This window comes from Scyliorhinus torazame, chromosome 3 (assembly GCF_047496885.1).
Source record: "Scyliorhinus torazame isolate Kashiwa2021f chromosome 3, sScyTor2.1, whole genome shotgun sequence".
Lineage (NCBI taxonomy): Eukaryota > Metazoa > Chordata > Chondrichthyes > Carcharhiniformes > Scyliorhinidae > Scyliorhinus > Scyliorhinus torazame.
Window position 1 is genome coordinate 361,220,920 of NC_092709.1, and position 25,776 is coordinate 361,246,695.

The following is a 25,776-nucleotide window of genomic DNA, read 5'->3' on the forward strand; positions in this document are numbered from 1 at the left end:
TCAGCAGCCTTTGGACCTCTGACCTGATGAAGGTCCGGTCCTGGGCACTGGACCGTCTGCTCCTGGTGGCGACGGGTTTGCAATCCGGGGTGAGGTTCGCAAACAGGGAAGGCGGGTCGACCTTAAGGGTCGCGAGGCCCCAGACAGTAAGGGGGGGGTATAGGGCCGCCAAATTTAAAGGTCAGGCTTTGTAGGTGGCACTTGAAATCCAGCCCAAGGAGGGTGGCTGCACAGAGGTGCGGCAGAACGTACAGGTGGAAATTGCGGAATTCGCTGCCTTGGACAGTGAGGTTCGCTAGGCAGAACCCCTTTATCTCCACTAGCGGCGCAGGCCTGCGGGGTTAGCGGGAAAGTCTGGGGGGCTACCGCGACAGGGTGCCACGCAGCCCAGGGGGGCACAGTGCGCCCAAGAACAAAAGCCATTGCGTTTTTGTACGCAATGTCCATAGACCCTGCCAGGGCCTGTGCCTCAGTGAGGCCCAGCATGTCCATTTCAAGGAGCCTTCTGCGGATGTCGGGGGAAGACATACCTGCCACGAAAGCGTCCCGAATTAAAGGTTCCGTGTGCTCGTTCCCCGTGACTGATGGGCAGCCGCAGTTCCGGCCCAGCACTAGTAGAACCCGATAGAAGTCTTCCAGTGTTTCTTCAGGGCTCTGCCTTCTAGTTGCCAACAAGTGACAGGCGTAGACCTGGTTCAGAGGACGGGTGTAATGTCCTTCTAGCAGCCTGATAGCTGCAGCATAATTCTCCGCCTCCTCGATCAGAGGGTAGATTGCAGGGCTGACTCGGGAGCGTAAAAGGTGTATTTTCTGCCTTTGCGTGAGGGTGTCGGCGGCCGTGTCGACGAAGCTCTTAAAACACGCCAGCCAGTGCTTGACGATACCAGCGGAGTTGGCTGCGTGGGGACTGAGCTGAAGGCACTCCGGCTTGATGCGGAGGTACATCCTTTCAGAAGTAATAGCTGATTAAATTGATGCACTATCAATTACTCGTGAGACAAGGAGAATCATACTAATCGGCTTTAATCAGCTAGACCTGTACCCAGCAGCTGCGATACAGAGAGTGAAGGCTACTGGGATGACATGGGTTCTTATACCCCGCCTCTCAGGGCGGAGCTACGTACATTGGCCTATGGTAGGCTCCTAGGTCGAGCCAATGGGCATCCACCTCTCAGGTACTGCAATACCTGGTATTACCGCACTGCTTCACCCCAACTCTCGCCCAGTCACTGCTTCACCCCCAACTCTCGCCCAGTCACTGCTTCACCCCAACTCTCGCCCAGTCACTGCTTCACCCCCAAACTCTCGCCCAGTCACCGCTTCACCCCAACTCTCACACAGTCACCGCTTCACCCCAACTCTCGCCCAGTCACTGCTTCACCCCAACTCTCGCCCAGTCACCTCTTCACCCCCAACTCTCGCCCAGTCACTGCTTCGCCCCCAAACTCTCGCCCAGTCACCGCTTCACCCCCAACTCTCACACAGTCACCGCTTCACCCCAACTCTCGCCCAGTCACCTCTTCACCCCCAACTCTCGCCCAGTCAATGCTTCACCCCCAAACTCTCGCCCAGTCACCGCTTCACCCCCAACTCTCGCCCAGTCACTGCTTCACCCCCAACTCTCGCCCAGTCACGGCTTCACCCCCAACTCTCGCCCAGTCACTGCTTCACCCCCAACTCTCGCCCAGTCACCTCTTCACCCCAACTATCGCCCAGTCACCGCTTCACCCCAACTCTCGCCGAGTCACTGCTTCACCCCAACTCTCGCCCAGTCACCTCTTCACCCCCAACTCTCGCCCAGTCACTGCTTCACCCCCAAACTCTCGCCCAGTCACCGCTTCACCCCCAACTCTCGCCCAGTCACCGCTTCACCCCCAACTCTCGCCCAGTCACCGCTTCACCCCCAACTCTCGCCCAGTCTCTGCTTCACCCCCAACTCTCGCCCAGTCACTGCTCCTCTCAACTCTCGCCCAGTCACTGCTTCACCCCCAACTCTCGCCCAGTCACCGCTTCACCCCAACTCTCGCCCAGTCACTTCTTCACCCCCAACTCTCGCCCAGTCACTGCTTCACCCCAACTCTCGCCCAGTCACTGCTTCACCCCCAACTCTCACCCAGTCACTGCTTCACCCCCAACTCTCACCCAGTCACTGCTTCACCCCCAACTCTCGCCCAGTCGCTGCTTCACCCTCAACTCTCGCCCAGTCACTGCTTCACCCCCAACTCTCGCCCAGTCACCGCTTCACCCCCAACTCTCGCCCAGTCACTGCTCCTCCCAACTCTCGCCCAGTCACTGCTTCACCCCCAACTCTCGCCCAGTCACTGCTTCACGCCCAACTCTCGCCCAGTCACTGCTTCACCCCCAACTCTCGCCCAGTCACTGCTTCACGCCCAACTCTCGCCCAGTCACTGCTTCACCCCCAACTCTCGCCCAGTCACCGCTTCACCCCCAACTCTCGCCCAGTCACTGCTTCACCCCAACTCTCGCCCAGACACTGCTCCTCCCAACTCTCGCCCAGTCACTGCTTCACGCCAACTCTCACCCAGTCACTGCTTCACCCCAACTCTCGCCCAGTCACTGCTTCACCCCCAACTCTCGCCCAGTCACTGCTTCACCCCAACTCTCGCCCAGTCACTGCTTCACTCCCAACTCTCGCCCAGTCGCTGCTTCACCCCCAACTCTCGCCCAGTCTCTGCTTCACCCCCAACTCTCGCCCAGTCACTGCTCCTCCCAACTCTCGCCCAGTCACTGCTTCACCCCCAACTCTCGCCCAGTCACTGCTTCACCCTCAACTCTCAACCAGTCAGTGCTTCACCCCAAACTCTCGCCCAGTCACTGCTTCACCCCCAACTCTCGCCCAGTCACTGCTTCACCCCCAACTCTCGCCCAGTCTCTGCTTCACCCCAACTCTCGCCCAGTCACTGCTCCTCCCAACTCTCGCCCAGTCACTGCTTCACCCCCAACTCTTGCCCAGTCACTGCTTCACCCCCAACTCTCGCCCAGTCGTTGCTTCACCCCCAACTCTCGCCCAGTCTCTGCTTCACCCCCAACTCTCGCCCAGTCACTGCTTCACCCCCAACTCTCGCCCAGTCACTGCTTCACCCCCAACCCTCGCCCAGTCACTGCTTCACCCTCAACTCTCGCCCAGTCACCGCTTCACCCACAACTCTCGCCCAGTCACTGCTTCTCCCCCAACCCTCGCCCAGTCACTGCTTCACCCTCAACTCTCGCCCAGTCACTGCTTCACCCCAACCCTCGCCCAGTCACTGCTTCACCCCCAACTCTCGCCCAGTCACTGCTTCACCCACAACTCTCGCCCAGTCACTGCTTCACCCCCAACTCTCGCCCAGTCACTGCTTCACCCTCAACTCTCGCCCAGTCACTGCTTCACCCCCAACTCTCACCGGGTCACCTCTTCACCCCCAACTCTCGCCCAGTCACCTCTTCACCCCCAACTCTCGCCCAGTCACTGCTTCACCCCCAACTCTCGCCCAGTCACTGCTTCACCCCAACTCTCGCCCAGTCACTGCTTCACCCACAACTCTCGCCCAGTCACTGCTTCACCCCCAACTCTCGCCCAGTCACTGCTTCACCCTCAACTCTCGGCCAGTCACTGCTTCACCCCCAACTCTCGCCCAGTCACTGCTTCACCCCCAACTCTCACCGGGTCACCTCTTCACCCCCAACTCTCGCCCAGTCACTGCTTCACCCTCAACTCTCGCCCAGTCGCTGCTTCACCCCCAACTCTCGCCCAGTCACTGCTTCACCCCCAACTCTCGCCCAGTCACTGCTTCACCCCCAACTCTCGCCCAGTCACTGCTTCACCCCCAACTCTCGCCCAGTCACTGCTTCACCCCCAACTCTCGCCCAGTCACTGCTTCACCCCCAACTCTCGCCCAGTCACTGCTTCACCCCCAACTCTCAACCAGTCAGTGCTTCACCCCCAACTCTCAACCAGTCACTGCTTCACACCAACTCTCGCCCAGTCACTGCTTCACCCCAACTCTCGCCCAGTCACTGCTTCACCCCCAACTCTCGCCCAGTCACTGCTTCACCCCCAACTCTCAACCAGTCAGTGCTTCACCCCAACTCTCAACCAGTCACTGCTTCACACCAACTCTCGCCCAGTCACTGCTTCACCCCAACTCTCGCCCAGTCACTGCTTCACCCCCAACTCTCGCCCAGTCACTGCTTCACCCCCAACTCTCACCGGGTCACCTCTTCACCCCCCACAATTTCTCCCAGTTGCCATTTCACCCCCCCAACTCTCGCTCAATCACCAAATCACCCAACACTACACTTATAGCGTTCAGGGGCTGTTTAGCACACTGGGCTAAATCGCTGGCTTTGAAAGCAGACCAAGGCAGGCTAGCAGCACGGTTCAATTCCCGTAACAGCCCCCCTGAACAGGTGCCGGAATGTGGCGACTAGGGGCTTTTCACAGTAATTTAATTGAAGCCTACTTGTGACAATAAGCGATTTTCATTTCACTTCTTGTTTCTTCACCCCAGACCCCTAGGCTGTTTACCCCAACTTTGTTGACGCCCTCTCTCCCCTTGTCGGCAGCAGTTGTCCATGGCAAGGTGCACACTCACTTCCAAACTCTCCTTGGCAGTGAGCTCTCCAGTTTCCCATTTTTAAAAAGCTATTGTAAATGGCGCTGCCGTGACGTCACACTGCCTCCGCCGGATCTTTGAGCATGTGTGGACGATTGCTGCCAGGGGGCCACTGTTGAGATGCTGAAGTATTAGAATGGTGCAACATGGTGGGAAACCCATTATATTACTGGTGCGGAGACGAGGACAATCACAACAGGGAATCCCACCAACGTACAACGTGATTTGTGCCTCTCACGATATTTTGTGCTCCTGATGCCATTCACGCCCGATGCAAACGTAAGTACAAAATTCAAAATTCCGCCCAAAAGGATATTATTGTTTTAAATATCGAAGGTGAGCAACAGCCATATAAACTATTCCTGATTGGTCAAGTAAAGTGCCCTCACACACAGGGCTGCCAATTGGAGTGAGGGAGTGATTAATTGGATAATAGCCAGAATAAAGGATGCCCTCAGTTTGTCTTCTTCACGGCAGAGAGAAAGACCATCCAGAGGAAAGAATAAAAATAGACATGACAAAGGAAAGAAACTCAAAGACAATAAGATCAAAGCAGTGACAGATACCATTGTGTGTCTCTGCTGTCCAGGTTTCATATATGAGAGTATATTCCACATTGAACCTTTTTGAAATAGTTTATTTGAGAACTTGATAAACTAGTTCTGATTTGTTCTCAATAAAGTTGATTGACAACAAAGTCCTACTGCCAAGCCTGTTCCTGCCTTCGATGGTGCAAAGATCTCTAAAGTCTTACAGCACAAAATCGAACAACACAGTAAATGGAAGAGAAGAAAAAGATTTGGAAGAAGAAAAGCAAAATCCCCAAAGCTGATCTGACACTGCTGCTTTCCATGTGCTGTGTACTCACTTGGTCCCCATATATCCTGGCACTGAGTCTGCAGTGTCTGACATGCACCGTTATAACAATATGAAGTTGCATTTCCACAAGGATGAAAATTTTTCTTGAACACGTTGACTGGACAATGTGACGATGAGCCTGTGCAGTATTCTGCAAAATCACACTCGCCAATAGGTTTCCTGCAAATTCGGTTTGGTTTTATAAACTGCAAATTTAAAGGAACATGTTGTAATCTTGGCCATAAATCAATAACATTCATTTGTATTGTCAATAAATAGCAGAAAGTCTGATTGCAGCACAGTACACCACCACAGCTCCAATGTCACACCCACAATTGCCACCACTCACTACTTTTTCACATTGTAAAATGACAAGTTATATTTCTAACAGTCTTCAGAAATAATAAAAATTAAACTGAGTGTCAACACAAACTAATTTTGTTACAATTTTTCTGCTGGTTAGCAAGCTGTATCTCATCTTCCATTGTATCAGTTAGTGAGCAATATCTGATCATCAAGGGGGGTGACTCAGATAAGCTGGGTCCAATTCAGTTGGCGAGATATATCTGATCATCTAATGGCTGTTGCTCAGTTAGTGAGCATTATTTGACCATCCAATATTTATTTTATTGAGTGAGATATATCTCATTATTCATTGGGTTTGATACAGTCAGTGAGATTATATACATATATGGCTGACTTTAACAAAGGGCGTATGCGGTGTGATTTCATTGCAGCTGACTTGCACAGGTTTTCAATTTAGCCACAAGGAGCTTGTTTATATTTGTGTTTAGCTATTGCTGGTGTCTGAAGCCAAACTGTATTACTACCTCAATGTTTTTCTGAAGTACAGAAGATTTAACTTTTATCACGTGTTTGACTATTTTTCTTGTGGTCAAGTCTGGTGACGAGGATTAAAAATGACAAGAAAACAATTTGAGGTGCAGCATGGCGACAAACGCTTTGTACAGTGAGTAACTAGTTTGCAACATGGCCGGCGGCAATGGCTGTGTTCATGACTATTAGTGAGTTTGTGGACGGGCATGATATCTGGACTGATTATGTGGAAAAGCTGGGACAATTTTTCCGAGCAAATGGAATCGCAGACGAGGCTAAAAACCATTCAATTTTCCTGAGTGCATGAGGAGCAAAGACTTAGAACATAAGAACATAAGAACTAGGAGCAGGAGTCGGCCATCTGGCCCCTCGAGCCTGCTCCACCATTCAATGAGATCATGGCTGATCTTTTGTGGACTCAGCTCCACTTTCCGGCCCGAACACCATAACCCTTAATCCCTTTATTCTTCAAAAAACTATCTATCTTTATCTTAAAAACATTTAATGAAGGAGCCTCTACTGCTTCACTGGGCAAGGATTTCCATAGATTCACAACCCTTTGGGTGAAGAAGTTCCTCCTAAACTCAGTCCTAAATCTACTTCCCCTTATTTTGAGGCTATGCCCCATAGTTTTGCTTTCACCCACCAGTGGAAACATCTATCCTATCTATTCCCTTAATAATTTTATATGTTTCTATCAGATCTCCCCTCATCCTTTGAAATTCCAACGAGTACAGTCCCAGTCTGCTCAACCTCTCCTCGTAATCCAACCCCTTCAGCTCTGGGATTAACCTAGTGAATCTCCTCTGCACACCCTCCAGTGCCAGTACGGCCTTTCTCAAGTAAGGAGAGCAAAACTGAACACAATATTCCAGGTGTGGCCTCACTAACACCTTATACAATTGCAGCATAACCTCCCTAGTCTTAAACTCCATCCCTCTAGCAATGGAGGACAAAATTCCATTTGCCTTCTTAATCACCTGTTGCACCTGTAAACCAACTTTTTGCGACTCATGCACTAGCATACCCAGGTCTCTCTGCACAGCAGCATATTTTAATATTTTATAATTTAAATAATAATCCCTTTTGCTGTTATTCCTACCAAAATGGATAACTCACATTTGTCAACATTGTATTCCATCTGCCAGACCCTAGCCAGTTCACTTAACCTATCCAAATCCCTCTGCAGACTTCCAGTATCCTCTGCACTTTTTGCTTTACCACTTATCTTAGTATCGTCTGCAAACTTGGACACACTGCCCTTGGTCCCCAACTCTAAATCATCTATGTAAATTGTGAACAATTGTGGGCCCAACACTGATCCCTGAGGGACACCACTAGCTACTGATTGCCAACCAGAGAAACACCCATTAATCCCCACTCTATGCTTTCTATTAATTAACCAATCCTCTATCCATGCTACTACTTTCCCCTTAATGCCATGCATCTTTATCTTATGCAGCAACCTTTTGTGTGGCACCTTGTCAAAGGCTTTCTGGAAATCCAGATATACCACATCCATTGGCTCCCCGTTATCTACCGCACTGGTAATGTCCTCAAAAAATTCCACTAAATTAGTTAGGCATGACCTGCCCTTTATGAACCCGTGCTGCGTCTGCCCAATGGGACAATTTCCATCCAGATGCCTCGCGATTTCTTCCTTGATGATAGATTCCAGCATCTTCCCTACTACTGAAGTTAAGCTCACTGGCCTATAATTACCCGCTTTCTGCCTTCCTCCTTTTTTAAACAGTGGTGTCACGTTTGCTAATTTCCAATCCGCCGGGACCACCCCCAATCCGCCGGGACCACTTACAAGCTAATGAGGAATTTAACATCTCGTAAACCGGGGAACATTTAATTAGCGGAGTTTGTTCATTTGTTCAGAATCATCACCACCCTAAGCCTTCAGTGATTGTTCAATGTTTTAAGTGCCATAGTCATTTTCGAAAGGCAGTCAGTCTGCAGCTGCTTTTGTAGCTGAACTGCATCAACTCTCTGAGCACTGGAAGTTAAAGGCAGTGTTAGAGGATATGCTCAAGGGCAGATTGGTTTGTGGCACTAATGAGCTCAACACACCGTATCGTTTGTTGGGGGAAGCCACCCAATTTCAAGAAGGCTCTCGAAGCTTTTTAGGGCATGGAGATGGCTGCCAACAATGAGTGGGGCAGAGCACATCAAGAAAGTCACAGAGTGGGGCAGAGCACACCAAGAAAGTCACAGAGTGGGGCAGAGCACATCAGGAAAGTCACAGAGTGGGGCAGAGCACATCAGGAAAGTCACAGAGTGGGGCAGAGCACATCAGGAAAGTCACAGAGTGGGGCAGAGCACATCAGGAAAGTCACAGAGTGGGGCAGAGCACATCAGGAAAGTCACAGAGTGGGGCAGAGCACATCAAGAAGGTCACAGAGTGGGGCAGAGCACATCAAGAAGGTCACAGAGTGGGGCAGAGCACATCAAGAAGGTCACAGAGTGGGGCAGAGCACATCAGGAAAGTCACAGAGTGGGGCAGAGCACATCAAGAAGGTCACAGAGTGGGGCAGAGCACATCAAGAAGGTCACAGAGTGGGGCAGAGCACATCAGGAAAGTCACAGAGCGGGGCAGAGCACATCAAGAAGGTCACAGAGTGGGGCAGAGCACATCAAGAAAGTCACAGAGTGGGGCAGAGCACATCAAGAAGGTCACAGAGTGGGGCAGAGCACATCAAGAGCCAGTAAACAAAAAGGCAAATGCAGTGGAATGTGGCACACACTGTGCTAATCATTGCAAGCTCAAGAACACTGTGCCACAATTGCAACAAAAAAGGGACATTTGGCTAAAAGGTTCAGGAGTGCTAAGAGCAAGTCAAGCCTGGGCAGGGAATTTTAAATTCAAAGAAGCCTCAGTTTGCCAGGGGGCATAGGTATAAGGTCCATTGGGCAAAGTTTAGAGGAGATGTGTGAGGCAGGTTTTTTACACAGAGGGTGGTGAGTGCCCGGAACGCGTTGCCAGGGGAGGTTGTGGAAGCAGATACATTAACGGTGTTCAAAAGGCATCTCGACAAATACATGGATAGGATGGGTATAGAGGGTTACAGCACTGGGAAGTGCTGAGGGTTTTGGCGAAGCCTGGTATCATGACCCGGATAGGTTTGGAGGGCCGAAGGGCCTGTTCCTGTGCTGTATTGGTCTTTGTTTTTTGCTACGCATCACCTGGAAAGCACAGAGCAGGATGAGCTGTTTTAACGTGTTTAATTTGAGTGAGGTGCGTGCGGAGCCAATTTATGCTGCAGTGGAGATTGATGGACAGAAATGAAGGTGGAGGTGGCACAGGAGCCTCTGCATCTGTCTTCAGTGACCTGTAACCTGAGACCTTCTTCACTGTCAACCATCCGGCCAATCTTCATGTCATCTGCAAACTTACTTATCATCCTTCCCGACATTTTCTGCTATATTGTTTATATATATCACAAATAATACTTCTGGATGACAATCCGTTGTGGTGAATGTGGGGCACCATGATATGAATGTATTCACCAGATAGGTGATATGCCTTTAAGGCTTGGTGTGATATGCCTTTAAGGCTTGGGTTGGAACCCCGGGGGACTCCGCCTCTGGCTCCGCCTCCCCAGGGCTGTATATAATGTTGCGTCCAGTGGGTGGCGCTCAGTTTGTACTGAAGTCTCTGGCTAGCTAAGTTTGTTGCGTATTAAAGCCTTCATTCACTTGAATGAAATGAAATGAAGTCACGAGTAGGCTTCAAATGAAGTTACTGTGAAAAGCCTCTAGTCGCCACATTCCGGCGCCTGTTCGGGGAGGCTGATTGCTCTGTCGTGTCATAATTGATGGTATATAATATTTAATACGCAAATAACGACACTATGGACCCCGCTCTCAAGCCAGAGAAATTCGATCTAGATGCCCGCGCGCCAGAAGCCAAGGAGACCTTCTCGCGCTGGCTTCGCTGCTTCCAGGCAGATATCGGCTCCTCAGAGCACCTATCCCCGAAACTCGCAAGCTGCACCTCCTCCATGCCCAGGTGAGCCACAGAATCTCTGTTTTAATCGAGAAGGCGGTCTCGTATGACGCTGCGGTCGAGATTCTAAAGAAGTGCTTCATCAAGCCCGTCAATGGGGTGTTCGCGCGGCCACTTCTGTGGTCAGGGCCCACATCCAAGACAGCGTTGCCCAGCCCGCTCCGCGACATGTAGCGACTGCGGCATTTCGCTAGAGTCTGCCTGGCCAGAGCAAAGGCCCAACTCCGATTCCCCGGATGACACAGACTACCCCGCAGCTTGGAGCAGTCACCCTCGACCAGTCGCGACCGAAGCACCTGCGGAGCTCCATGATGGTCGTCCAGGTCAACGGGCACGAGACCCCCTGCCTCTTTGACTCCAGGAGCACAGAGAGTTTCGTGCACCAGAAACGGTAAGGCGCTGCTCCCTGCGCACCTACCCTGCCTCCCAAACAATCTCCCTCACCTCTGGGCCCCATTCGGTCCAAATTCGGGGGTACTGTATCGCGAACCTCGCGATCCAGGGCGCTGAATACGCCCGTTTTAAACTCTATGTCCTCCCTCACCTCTGCGCTCCCCCACTGCTTGGTCTGGAGTTTCAATGTAGTATCCGAAGCCTGACCCTGAAGTTCGGTGGACCCTTACCCCCCCCTCAAGGTCTGTAGCCTCGCGACTCTGAAGGTCCCCCCCCTCGCTCTTCGCGAACCTCACCCCCGACTGTAAGCCCGTCGCCACCAGGAGCCGGCGGTACAGTGCCCAAGATATGACTTTCATCAAGTCAGAGGTTCAGCGACTCTTGAGAGAGGGGGTCATCGAGGCCAGCAACAGCCCCTGGAGGGCGCAGGTGGTGGTAGTCCGGTCCGGAGGAAAGAACTGGATGGTCGTGGATTACAGCCAGACCATAAACCGGTTCACGCAGCTTGATGCATACCCCCTTCCCCGCATAGCAGAGATGGTTAATCAGATCGCGCAATACCGGATTTTCTCCACGGTTGATCTGAAGTCCGCCTACCACCAGCTCCTGATCCGCCCGGAAGATCGCCACTACACGGCTTTTGAAGCTGCCGGCCGGCTCTTCCATTTCCTTCGGGTCCCTTTTGGCGATACTAATGGGGTCTCGGTCTTCCAGAGAACGATGGACCGAATGGTGGACCAGTACGGGCTGCGGGCTACTTACCCGTACTTGGACAATGGCACCATCTGCAGCCATGATCAGCAGGACCACAACGCCAACCTTGAGAAGTTCCTCCAGACTGCCCGGGCCCTCAACTTAACTTACAACAAAGAAAAATGCGTTTTCCGCACAACCTGGCTAGCCATCCTCGGCTACGTCGTGGAAAGCGGGGTCCTAGGGCCCGACCCCGACCGCATGCGCCTCCTCACGGAACTCGCTCTTCCGCTCAGCCTCAAGGCCCTCAAACGGTGCTTGGGGCTTTTCTCCTATTATGCCCAGTGGGTCCCAAACTATGCGGACAAAGCCCGCCCACTTATTAAGACCACGACATTTCCCCTGACGGCTGAGGCCCATTCAGCCTTCAGCCGTATTAAGGCCGATATCACTAAGGCCGCTATGTACGCGGTGGACGAGACCATTCCCGTCCAGGTCGAGAGCGATGCGTCAGACGTCGCCCTGGTTGCTACCCTCAACCAGGCGGCAGGCCAGTTACGTTTTTTTCTAGAACCCTCAGCGCTGCTGAGATCCGACACTCCGCTGTCGAGAAGGAGGCGCAAGCTATTGTGGAAGCTGTGCAGCATTGGAGGCACTACCTAGCCGGGAGGAGGTTCACTCTCGTCACCGATCAACGGTCGGTCGCCTTTATGTTCGACAACGCACAGCGGGGCAAGATCAAGAATGATAAGATCTTGAGGTGGAGAATCAAACTCCCCACCTACAATTACGATATTAAGTATCGTCCGGGGGAGCTCAACGAGCCCCCAGATGCCCTGTCCCGCGGTACATGCGCCAGCGCGCAAGAGGATCGACTGCGGGCTATCCACAATGACCTCTGTCACCCGGGGGTAACCCGGCTTGCCCACTTTATTAAGGCCCGTGTCATGATATCTATATTAACATATCAGGGTGCAATCACACACACACACTGATGGACAGGTAATTGGGCCAACCAGCACACACATCGCAGCCAATCACCAGTGAGAGCACACGCACTATAAAACAGGGAACACCACAGTTCCCGCTCATTCTACCAGGAGATAGCTCAGAGCACAGAGCTCACAGCGCGCCACTCAGACATACACCGTGTGCTGAGTGCCTCACGAAGACAGTGATAGGGCTGGATCCACAGGCTAGCTGGTGAAGTACGAACCACAGCCAGAAGTTAAAAGTTATTATTGTACAGAATAATAAAACAGAGTTGTACCATCTACAGACGTGTTGGTTCGTTTGTGTATCGGAACGCCCAACACGATATGCCACCAGGACTGGAAACTAACCAGCGACTGTGAGACCTACCTGCACCTCTTCAGAAACCCGCCATCCTGCGCCATGGACACCATCAGCCCGCCGCAGCCGCTCCGAATCGCTGGAAATCTCGGCGTAAACTGGAAGCTGTTTAAACAGCGCTTCCAGCTCTTCCAAGAAGCCACAGACAGGGAGAATGCATCGGACACCAGGAAAATCGCCCTCCTCCTCTCCACGGCGGGGCAACACGCCATCCACATCTACAACTCCCTGGCATTCGCGGAAGGTGAGGACAAGACGAAGTACAAGACGGTCCTTCTAAAATTTGAGGAACACTTCAACGTGGAAGTCAATGAGAGCTTTGAGAGGTACCTCTTCCAGCAGCACCTGCAGGGGAAGGATGAGCCTTTTCAATCTTATTTGACACACCTCCGTATCCTCGCGCAGTCCTGCGGCTATGAGGCCACCTCCGACTCCATGATTCGGGATCAGATCGGTTTTGGGGTCACCTCGGGCACTCTACGCCAGCAGCTCCTCAAAATAAAGTGCCTCACCCTAGCCACCGCCATCGAGACCTGCGTCCTCCACGAAAACGCGACCAGCCGGTACTCCCAATTCCAGGCGGCCGACTCGGCACGTCAGGGGTCCTACGAGGCCGAGCGGGTCCAGTCGATCGAGTTCCTCCCGGCCCGCAGCCCAGACGAGGGCGGCCATTTTGCGCGCTTTCCGAGGCCTCCCGCGCTTGTACGCGCCAAAAGAGGGGACGTCAACGCAGAGGGACGGGATGAGCAGGCACGCTCTACGCAGGACCGCACCGCGCATGCGCGGTGGCGCAACGAACGCCATGACGTCACGACGTGTGGCAACTGTGGATCCGCACACTTAAAGCGGCAATGTCCGGCCAAAGCGCGACAATGCCGCCGCTGTGGCAGGATGGGCCACTACGCTGCCCGCTATCGCGCAACTCAACCTGCCAACGCTCCCCAATTCCGCCAGCCTCGCAGGGACGTGCGGGCCATTCAGCCCCCATACACCGAGTCATACCCTGACGACGTGCAGACTGGTGATACTGACGACCGGGAACCCTTCCACGTTGCGGTAATAAACAAGAACCGGATGTCCCCAAGTCGGACCCACCAGCCGATGCCAGTGCACAGCATTGATCCGGGCGATGAATGGTGTGCCACCCTAACGGCCAACCCAAATCCGTCGCCCACCTAATAGACTGGACTTATGAGCCTGTTTGCACATTGGACTCACTGAATTGTTTTACAATACTGTTAACGTGTTTCTTTCTTGTCGTTCCAGGAGTTCTGTTTCGATGTTTGCTGATTGCACTGGTTTTGTTATTGGTACAACCTCGTTGCTCTGTTGCACCGGACACGTTCCTATGTATATAGTTTAGCCTCATGTACATGTTGTAAATATTGCACACACATACTCAGCTGCACTCAGTACACACCAATATTTATTACCATGTAGGCACATATCCTTGTGAAAAAGGGGGATGTCATGATATCCACATTAACATATCATGGTACAATCACACACATACTGATGGACAGGTAGTTGGACCAACCAACACACACACAACATCGCAGCCAATCACCAGTGAGAGCACACGCACTATAAAACAGGGAACACCACAGTTCCCGCTCATTCTACCAGGAGACAGCTCAGAGCACAGAGCTCACAGCGCGCCACTCAGACATAGACCATGTGCTGAGTGCCTCACTAAGATAGTGCTGGGGCTAGCTGGTTAGCTGGTGAAGTACAAACCACAGCCAGAAGTTAAAAGTTATTATTGTACAGAATAATAAAACAGAGTTGTACCATCTACAAATGTGTTGGTTCATTTGTGTATCGGAACACCCAACACGACAGCCCGCAATCTGCCCTACTCCACCGAGGAGGTCAGGGCCATGACCAAGGATTGCCAAGTCTGCGCGGAGTGCAAACCGCAGTTCTATCGGCCAGGCAAGGCTCGCCTGGTGAAGGCTTCCAAGCCCTTTGAGCGCCTAAGTATCGACTTCAAAGGGCCCCTTCCGTCCACCAACCGCAATGCCTATTTCTTAACTGTCATTGATGAGTACTCCCGCTTCCCATTCGCTGTCCCCTGCCCCGACATGACCTCGGCCACTGTTATAAAGGCACTGCACAGCATCTTCACTCTGTTCAGTTTCCCCGCTTACATCCACAGCGACCGGGGTACATCATTCATGAGCGATGAGCTGCGTCAGTACCTGCTCGGTAAGGGCATCGCATCGAGCAGAATGACCAGTTATAACCCGCAGGGAAATGGGCAGTTGGAGAGGGAGAACGCGAAGGTTTGGAAGACCGTCCTTCTGGCCCTGCGGTCTAGAAGTCTCCCAATTCCCCGCTGGCAGGATGTCCTCCCCGACGCCCTCCGTTACATTAAATCACTCCTCTGCACAGCCACGAACGAGACCACTCATGACCGTTTGTTTGTTTTCCCTAGGAGGTCCATCTCCGGGATCTCGCTCCCACCCTGGCTGACAACTCCGGGACCTGTTCTTCTCCGGAGGCATGTGAGGAGCCATAAGACGGATCCCATAGTCGAGAGGGTCCAGCTGCTACCTGCCAACACCCAGTACGCCTACGTTGTGCATTCTGACGGACGGCAAGATACGGTTTCCCTATGGGATCTGGCACCCACTGGTTCCCCACCAATATTTCTCCCTGCATCCCCGCATCATCAGTCGCCACCAACCGCCCCCTTCCCACGCCGCCATTTCCCTCCCCCGTGCCTGCACTGTCACCCCCAGCCACCCACCTGGCCCCTGCTCCCCACCCTTCTTTGACATGCCAGACGGAAGCTCCGACCGCCGTGCTCCCGGAATTACAATTGTCGATGACGTCTGTGCCCACCGCACCACCACCTGAGCTGAGGAGGTCAAAGAGAACGATCAGGCCACCTGATAGACTGAACGTTTGATCCCACGTCACTTCCGACGGACTTTTATTTTTTTAAACAGGGGGTGAATGTGGTGAATGTATTCACCAGATAGGTGATATGCCTTTATGGTTTGGGTTGGAACCCCAGTGGATTCCGCCTCCCAGGGCTGTATATAATGTTGCGTCCAGTGGGTGGCGCTCAGTTTGTACTGAAGTCTCTGGATAGCGAAGTTCTTTGCATATTAAAGCCTTCATTCACTTGATCTCTCTGTCGTGGTATAATTGATGGTATATCATCCGTATTTTCCAATTTTGTAGGTGTCATAAATTCAAGAATTGACTCCATCTGTTAACTTAATACTTCTTCCAAATTCAACAAGTGTTCTCCTTCTGTAGGTGCTGTTACAAATGCTTCATCCAAGTACACAACCACACCCAGTAAGTGTTGCAGTAAACTCTCCATGATTCTTTGGAACATAGCACAGGCTGATTAAATTCCAAAGAGTACAACCCCTTGTGGGTGTTTATGGTCACATATTCCTTCGAGGCGTTGTCCAGCTCCAGCTGATAGTCGGCATAACTCATGTCTAACGTAGTGAACATTTGACCTCCAGCCAGTTTTGGAGATTGATTGTGAGGTCTTCTCCCCACCACTGTGACTGAAGTCCCAGTGCCCACTTCCATCCATAACACCGTTTACCACGAACTCCACTGTGATTGGAGCCACTTTGCCCACTTTTACATTACTAACAGACATAATCTTCCACTCTGCTTCAGCACCATACCCTCTGTGTAAAAAACGTCCTCCGCACATCTCCACTGAGCCTATCCTCCCTCACCTTGAACTTATGCCCCCTTGTAATTGTCATTTCCACCCTGGGCAAAGCCTCCAACTGTTCACCCTCTCTATACCCCTCATAATTTTATCAACTTCTATCAGGTCGCCCCTCAGCCTCCATCTCTGAGAACAATCCTACTTTATTCAATCTCTCCTCATAGCTAATACCCTCCATACCAGGCAACATCTTTTCTGTACTCTCTCCAAAGCCTCCACGTCCTTCTGGTCCGCAAATTAGAGTAAACAACAAGAAAAAAAACTTTTTATTGAACATGAAAAATTGAACAATGAAACAATACTCCTTTACTCCCCACTTAGCTCAACAAATAAACACAGGCTTTCAGATTAACACAGATAGCAAAGTATATCTTAAGATACACTGGTTTCAATAACACAAAGTTCCTTTAAACCCACAAGCCTAGGGGCTGGTTTAGCACAGTGGGCTAAACAAAGAACATATCCCTCTATTCCCATCCTATTCATGTATTTGTCAAGATGCCCCTTAAATGTCACTATCGTCCCTGCTTCCGCCACCTCCGGTAGTGAGTTCCAGGCACCCGCTACCCTCTGTGTAAAAGACTTGCCTCGTACATCTACTCTAAACCTTGCCCCTCCCCAAACAGGCACTGGAGTGTGGCGACTAGGGGCTTTTCACAGTAACTTCACTGAAGCCTACTTGTGACAATAAGCGATTTTCATTTCAATTCAAGAGCCCATGGTGTTCAGGGTAAGATCCTGGTATGGATAGACGATTGGCTGACTGGCAGAAGGCAGAGAGTGCGATTCATGAGCATCTGCGCGGGAGATAACCCAGTGGACAGCGGGGATGCTCTGTATGCCAGCAGCGCCAGGTTGAAGTCGGAGCCTGAGTCTGCAGCCTTGCATAGTAATCTCTTGACGATTTGGACCCCTTTTTTGGCCTTCCCGTTTGACTGCGGGTAGTGGGGGCTGGGGGTTACGTGACGAAAGTTGTGTAGGCGGGCAAAATCAGACCATTCCTGGCTGTAAAAACAGGGACCGTTGTCACTCATCACCGTGAGCGGTATCCCATGCCTGGCAAACGTTTCTTTGCATGCTTTAATCACCGCCTTCGACGTGAGGTCGGACAGTTTCACCACTTCAGGGTAATTGGAGAAGTAGTCGACCAGGAGGACATAGTCACGCCCCTTGGCGTGGAAAAGGTCGACACCGACTTTGGACCATGGGGAGGTCACTATCTCATGTTGCTGCAGGGTTGAGCTGGCTGAAATTTCTGACATGTGGAGCAGTTGAGGACCGTGTTGGCGACGTCCTGTCTGATGCTCGGCCAATAGACTGCCTCTCGAGCTCTGCATCGACATTTCTCGACCCCCAGGTGACCCTCATGGAGTTGGCCGAGCACCATAGCTCACATGCTTTGCGGAATCACAATCCTATTGAACTTCATGAGGATGCCGTCCACCACCATCAGGTTGTCCTTGACGTTGTAAAACTGGGGACACTGTCCCTTCTGCCAGCCATTCGTAAGGTGCTGCATCACACGCTATAGCAGAGGATCCTTGGCCGTTTCCTCATGAATTTGGATGACCCTCTCATCAGTGGCCGGAAGGTTGGAGGCACACAATTGCACCTGCGCATCGATTTGGCAGACAAAGTCAGTTTGTTCACACGGTGTGGTGATAGACCTGGAAAGGGCATCTGCAACAATGAGTTCTTTGCCTGGCGTGTAGACAAGTTCAAAGTCATAGCGGCGTAGCTTGAGAAGGATTTGTTGTAACCGAGGCGTCATGTCATTCAAATCCTTCTGGATTATGTGGACGAGTGGCCTGTGGTCCGTCTCAACCGTGAATTTTGGGAGGCCATACACATAGTCATGAAATTAGCCAATTCCCGTTAGGAGACCCAGGCATTCCTTCTCGATCTGAGCATACCGTTGCTCAGTGGGCGTCATGGCTCTGGAGGCATACGCAACTGGGGCCCATGAGGAGGAGTCATCCCGTTGGAGGAGCACCGCCCCAATATCGTCCTGGCTCGCGTCAGTGGATATTTTGGTCTCTTTGGTAGGGTCGAAGAACGCCAGAACCGGGGCTGTGGTGAGTTTTGCCCTGAGCTCACGCCATTCGTTCTCATGAGCGGGCAGCCACTGGAATTCCGTCGACTTTTGACGAGATGGCGGAGGGCTGTGGTGTGTGCCGCCATGTTGGGAATGAACTTCCCGAGGAAGTTGACCATGCATAGAAAGCGGAGGACCGCCTTCTTGTCTTCTGGGGTCTTCATGGCATTGATCGCCGAGACCTTGTCAGCATCTAGCCGCACGCCTTGCTGCGAGATGTGGTCACCAAGGAATTTGATTTCTGATTGACCGAACGAGCACTTGGCTCTGTTGAGTCGGAGGCCATGCTCATGGATTCTGTGGAATACCTGCTTGAGGCGATCGATGTGTTCTTGAGGAGTTGTGAACCAGATTATGACATCGTCAACATACACGCACACCTCCTCGATACCCTCCATCATCTGTTCCATGATGCGGTGAAATACCTCTGAGGCAGAGATGATGCCAAAAGGCATCCGGTTGTAGCAGTAGTGACTGAACAGGGTATTGAATGTGCACAGCTTGCGACTGGATGCATCCAGCTGTATTTGCCAGAACTCCTTGGAGGCTTCCAGCTTCGTAAAGAGTTTGGCATGAGCCATCTCGCTGGTCAACTCCTCTCGATTTGGTATCGGGTAATGTTACCTCATGATGCTGCAGTTTAAATCCTTGGGGCGATGCAGATTCAAAGCTCCCCTGACGGCTTCTTGACGCAGACCATGGAGCTGACCCAGTCCGTGGGTTCTGTGACCTTTGATATGATGTCCTGGTCCTGGAGGTCCTGTAACTGCTGCTTGAGGCGGTCCTTGAGGGGTCCCGGCACCCGATGTGGTGCGTGGATCACAGGGGTGGCGTTCGGTTTGAGCAGGATTTTGTATCGGTATGGGAGTGTGCCCATTCCGTCGAACACACTGTGGTACCGCGTGGTGATGTCATCAATTTCAGCCTGGAAGTTCTCATCAGGTGAGGCCGTCGCCTGTGAGGATGACATGGTGTGGACTCGCTGAACCAAGTTCAGGAGTTTGCAGGCCCGAGCACCGAGCAGGGATGCTCTGTCAGGTCCCACGATCTCAAATCGCAGTGTCGCTTTAAATGACTTATTGGAAACTCCGAGTTGGCATGAGCCACTGGCAGCTATTGCATTGCCATTGTAGTCAAGGAGCTGGCAGGCCGGTGGAAGAATGCTTGGTCTGACGCGGATGGTGTCGAGGTCGGATTGTGAGATGAGGTTCGCCGATTCGCCGGTGTCCAGATTGAACCGGATGCGAGCCTTGTTCACTGTGAGGACTGCACACCACTCATCGTCGGGATCCACACTGAGGATCGGGAGGTGCGTCGCTGTCTTGGAGAAAGGCAGCGCATGCTTTGTAATGATGCCCACCCGGTATGGAGATTTCAGGCACGCAGCATCAGGATCTGTTGGGCTGTCGGGGTCAGAGTCTGGCATGGCCTGCTGTATTGAACGGACGCTTCTGCGCCGCGGCTGGGATCGCTGGATGCTGGGCAGTGGAGCAGATCTGCAAAGGGCTGCGTAGTGGCCAAGCTTGCCACACTGTAGACACCGTCGTGATTTTGCCGGACATTGCCGCTTTAAATGGGTGGAGTCACAATTCGGACACGTCATGACGCCAACGTCAGCGTGTTCCATGCGCCATTGTGCATGCGCAGTGCGGTCGAAAGACGTACGCACCTGCGTAGTCTGGTCGTCGGTCTCGCCGTCCCCTCGGTCGTGGCACGCATGCGCAGGGGCCCGGGAAAAGCACGCGGAATGGCCACTCTCGTCGATACTTAGGCCGTGCATTTGTGCGATGGCCTGCACCCGTTCCGCCTCGTGGGAGCTTAGCTTTGCCGTTTCTGCCGCCCTGATGTGGGAGTACCGATTGTTAGCGTGTTCGTGGAGAACGCACGTTTCGATGCCGATGGTGAGGGTGAGCTGCTTGACTTTCAGGAGCTGCTGGCGAAGGGAATCGGAGTAGACCCCGAAAACGATCCGATCCCGGATCATGGAATCAGTGGTCAAATCATAGTTACATGACTGCGCGAGGATGCGGAGATGGGTCACGAAGGATTGAAAAGGTTCATCCTTACCCTGAGACCTCTGCTGGAAAACGTACCGTTCAAAGCTCTCATTCACCTCAATGTCGCAGTGGCTGTTGAACTTCAGTAGGACTGTTTTAGATTTTGTCTTGTCTTCGCCTTCAGCGAATGTAAGGGAGTTGTAGATGTGGATGGCGTGGTTCCCGGCTGTGGAGAGAAATAGTGCGATTTTCCAGGCGTCCGATGTGGCCTCAAGATCGGTGGCTTCGAGATAGAGTTCTAACTTTTGTTTGAAGATCCTCCAATTTGCACCGAAGTTGCCGGCGATGCGGAGCTGCGGAGGAGGGCGCACGTTTTCCATGTCACCAGGTGGCTGTTTGCTGGTCAGCGCTGATTCACTCAAGGTAGGTCCGTCAAATTTTCAGCATCACTCAGCTGGTACCATGATATGTTGAGTAGGCTGGGTCGAGGTGAACTGCACTTGATGCACTGTCGCGAGAGATAGACCTCCAACACTTGATAAAATGCAACACGGTTTTATTCAACATCCAAACTATTATACATGTTCAATTGTGGGTCGACACTATGCTGACTTGACTGGAGACCTGTCACTAGCCTGACCAGACTAACTTAGCTACCACATGGTGTAGGCACTGGCTAGCTGAAGAGCTGACTGTCTCAGAGGCTGGGTCCCGAGAGAGCGGGAAAACTGGTGCCCTCTGGCTTTATAGTGGTTGTGTCCTGTCTGGTGATTGGCTGCTCTGTTCTGTGTGCTTACTGGTCATCCTGTGCGTCAATCTCTGCCTGTCTGCACTCCATTGTATACATAGATCATGTCGGTGCAACATCGTGGGCCGAAGGGCCTGTACTGCGCTGTATCGTTCTATGTTCTATGTTCTAGATGTATATTACGACAATAGGAACATAAGAACTAGGAGCAGGAATCGGCCATCTGGCCCCTCGAGCCTGCTCCGCTATTCAATGAGATCATGGCTGATCTTTTTGTGGACTCAGCTCCACTTACCCGCCCGCTCATCGTAACCCTTAATTCCTTTACTGTTCAAAAATCTAGCTATCTTTGTCTTAAAACATTGAACGAGGTAGCCTCAACTGCTTCATAAGAACATAAGAACTAGGAACAGGAGTCGGCCACCTGGCCCCTCGAGCCTGCTCTGCCATTTAATGAGATCATGGCTGATCTTTGTGGACTCAGCTCCACTCTCCAGCCCGTACACCATATCCCCGAATCCCTTTATTCTTTAGAAAGGTATCTATCTTTTTCTTAAAAACGTTTAAAGAAGGAGCCTCAACTGCTTCACTGGGCAGGGAATTCCACAGATTCACAACCCTTTGGGTGAAGAAGTTCCTCCTACACTCCGTCCTAAATCTGCTCCTGCTTATTTTGAGGCTATTCCCCCTAGTTCTATATTCACCCGCCAGTGGAAACAACCTCTCTGCTTCTATCCTATCTATTCCCTTCATAATTTTATATATTTCCATAAGAATCCCCCTCATTCTTCCAAATTCCAATGAGTATAGTCCCAGTCTACTCAGTCTCTCCTCATAAGCTAATCCTCTCAACTCCAAAATCAACCCTTCAACAAATATTTAGACTACCCAATTCATTTTTTCTAATTAAGGGGCAATATAGAACAAAGAACAATGCAGCACAGGAACAGGCCCTCCAGCCCTCCAAGCCTGTACCGGTCATGATATCAATCTTTGCCAAAACCCTCAGCATTTCCTTGTGACGTATCCCTCTATACCCATCCTATCCATGTATTTGTCAAGATGCCTTTTTAACGCCGTTAATATATCTGCTTACACAACCTCCTGACAACGCGTTCCAGGCACTCACCACCCTCTGCGTAAAGACTTTACCAAGGTTCTATACAACTGGAGCATGACTTGCCAGTTTTTATACTCGATGCCTCGTCCAATGAAGGCAAGCATTCCGTATGCTTTCTTGACGACCTTGTCCACTTGTATTGCCACTTTCAAAGATCTGTGGACCTGCACACCCAGATCTCTCTGACTTTCTATATTCCAAAGAGTTTTGCCATTCACGGTATATTTCCCCTCTATGTTAGACCTACCAAAATGCATCACCTCACATTTTTCAGGATTGAACTCCATTTGCCATTTCTCTGCACCTATCTATGTCCTGCTGTATCCTCTGACAATCCTCAACACTATCTGCCACTCCACCAACCTTGGTGTCATCCGCGAACTTACTAATCAGACCGGCTACATTTTCCTCCAAATCGTTTATGTACACCACAAACAACAGAGGTCCCAGCACAGATCCCTGTGGAACACGCTAGTCACAACCTTCCATTCAGAAAAACACCCGTCTACTGCTACCCTTTGCCTTCTGTGACCGAGCCAGTTCTGTATCCATCTTACCACCTCACCTCTGATCCCGTGTAACTTCACCTTTTGTACCAGTCTGCCATGAGTCACCTTGTCAAAGGCTTTACTGAAGTCCATGTAAACAACATCCACCGTCCTCCCCTCATCAATCATCTTTTGTCACCTCCTCAAAAAACTCGATCAGGTTAGTGAGGCACGACCTCCACTTCACAAAACCATGCTGTCTATCGCTGATTTTTTTCCAAATTTTTTCCAAATGGGTATAAATAAGGTCCGTGAGAATTCTCTCCAATAAATTACCTACCAGCCTATAGTTTCCAGGATTATCCCTGCTAACTTTCTTAAACAGCGGTACAACATTAGCTATTCTCCAGTCCTCTGGGATCTCACCTGTAGCCAATGAGGATTCAAAGATGTCAGTCAAGGCCCCAGCAATTTCCTCCCTTGCTTCCCTCAGTATTCTGGGGTAAATCCCATCTGGTCAAGGAGACTTATCTGCCTTAATATCTTTTAAAAGACCCAATACCTCCTCCTTTTAAATGTTAACGTGATCCAGACTGTCCACACACCCTACCCAAGAATCATCTTCCACAAAGTCCCTTTCTTTGGTGAACACTGATGCAAAGTATTCATTTAGTACCTCGCCCATTTCCTCTGGCTCCACACATAGATTGCCCCCACTGTCCTTAAGTGGTCCAATCCTTTCCCTGGCTACCCTCTTGCTTTTTACATATGAATAAAAAGCTTTGGGATTCACCTCAATCCTACTTGCCAAGGTCTTTTCATGACCCCTCCTAGCCCTCCTAATTTCCCGCTTCAGTGCCTTCCTACTTTCTTTACACTCCCAAAGGGTTTCGACTGTTCCCACCCTTCCAGAACGTAAAAAAGTCTCCTTTTTCTTTTTTACAAGGTTCACAATATCCTTCATTATCCAAGGCTCCCTAAACTTCCCATACTTATCCTTCATTCCCTCAGGAACATGACTTTCCTGAATTCTGATGAACTTTTGTTTGAAAGAGTGCTACATGTCCGATGTTAATTTACTATTCAACAGCCGCACCCAATCCAAATTCTTCAATTCCTGTCTAATGTTGTAATTTGCCTTTCCCCAGTTTAGCATTTTAACGCGAGGGTTACCCTCACCCCTGTCCAAAAGTACCCGAAAACTTACAGAATTGTGGTCACTGCTCCCAAAATGTTTCCCTACTGAAACCTCAACCACCTGTCCAGGCTCATTCCCCAATACCAGGTCCAGTTCTGCCCCTTCCCGAGTTGGACTATCTACATGTTGCATCAAGAAGGCTTCCTGGATTCACCTTACAAACTCTGCCCCATCCAAGCACTAAGTGAGTTCCAGTCAATATTGGAGAAATTAAAATCCCCGACCACAACAACCCTGTTACGCTTGCACCTATCCAAAATCTCTACCGATCTGCTCCTCTATCCCTCGCTGGCAGTTGGGGGGCCTGTAATAAACGCCCTCAGCTGTGGCTTCCAAGGGAGAGGGAGAACGTAATTAGAGTTTTGAAAGACGCAGCAATGGGCTGACAGTTGTGTCGCTCGCTGGGGAGCATCTTCCAAGGCCAGGGTCGGGGGGAGGTTGTGGAGGGCAACCCATAGATGGGCTGTGGGCTCAGGTGTCCCTCCCGGGACTGAGGTGTCCAGGCACAGGCCACCATTGCCACGGCCTGCAAGGCAGCCAGCTGGCTGCGCGCTCCATTGCCTGCCCACTGTGTCCTGTAAATGTACAGAACGTCACCAGCCTTATGGTTGCCACCGCCTTCTGATAGGCCAGACCCTAGCTGCCCTATCAATGGGATGGGAATGGTCCAGCACAGCCAGTGGCCCAGCAGGTGTTGGCATCCCTCAGTGAACCCATTCAAGGCGCTCTGCAGGAGAATCAGGGGAAGAGCAGAGTGCACTCGAACAGTGGATGCATGCACCATGGCCTTTGCCACCAACCCTGGAACAAAAGCCCCCCCAGGGCAGTGTCATAATATACACGCAGGCATGTGATGGTGCACAGACAGGCAGTGATTGACACACAGGATGACCAGTGAACACACAGAACACAGCAGCCAATCACCAGACAGGACACGACCACTATAAAGCCAGAGGGCACTAGTTTTCCCGCTCTCTCGGGATGCAGCCTCTGAGACAGTCAGAGCCCGTGAGCAGCAACTAGAACACACACCATGTGGTAGTAAGAGAGTCTGGTCAGGTTAGCCTCAGGTCTCCAGTCAAGTCAGCAGAGTGTCAACCCACAGTTAAAGTATGTATGATAGTTAAGAATTCAATAAAATCTAGTTGCATTTCTTCAAGTGTTGGAAGCCTGTCTCTCTCACTGCTGCAGTAAACGCAGTCCTCGCAGACCCAGCTTACCCAACACATCACGGTACCAGTGAGTCATGCTCGAGTTTGACGGACCTACCTTGAAATAGTCGGCCTTTGACCAGCGATAAACCATCCGGTAACATGGACAGCGTCCGCCCTCCCCCGCAGCTCCGCATCGCCAGCAACCTCAGTGCTAACTGGAAGATTTTCAAGCAGAAGTTCCAGCTGTATCTTGACGCCACCGACCTCGGAACCACATCGGATGCCAGGAAGATCGCTCTCTTCCTCTCTACAGCCGGGGACCACGCTATCCACATCTTCAACTCCCTCACCTTTGCTGAAGGGGAGGACAAGACAAAGTTTAAAACAGTCCTGCTGAAGTTCGACAGCCACTGTGACATTGAAGTCAACGACAGCTTTGAACGCTATGTGTTCCAGCAGAGGCTTCAGGGTAAGGATGAACCTTTTCAGTCTTTCTTAACCC

The 25,776-nt window shown here is 51.4% G+C and overlaps 1 protein-coding gene across 1 annotated transcript in view; it reads right to left on the bottom strand.

Annotated features, from left to right (window-relative positions):
* LOC140409441 (disintegrin and metalloproteinase domain-containing protein 12-like) overlaps window positions 1-25,776 on the bottom strand; it is a 587,674-nt gene that overhangs the window by 312,393 nt on the left and 249,505 nt on the right. The window contains exon 14 of the mRNA XM_072497874.1: window positions 5,485-5,680. Within this exon, the coding sequence (XP_072353975.1) occupies window positions 5,485-5,680 (196 nt within the window). The remainder of the gene's footprint in view (window positions 1-5,484; window positions 5,681-25,776) is intronic.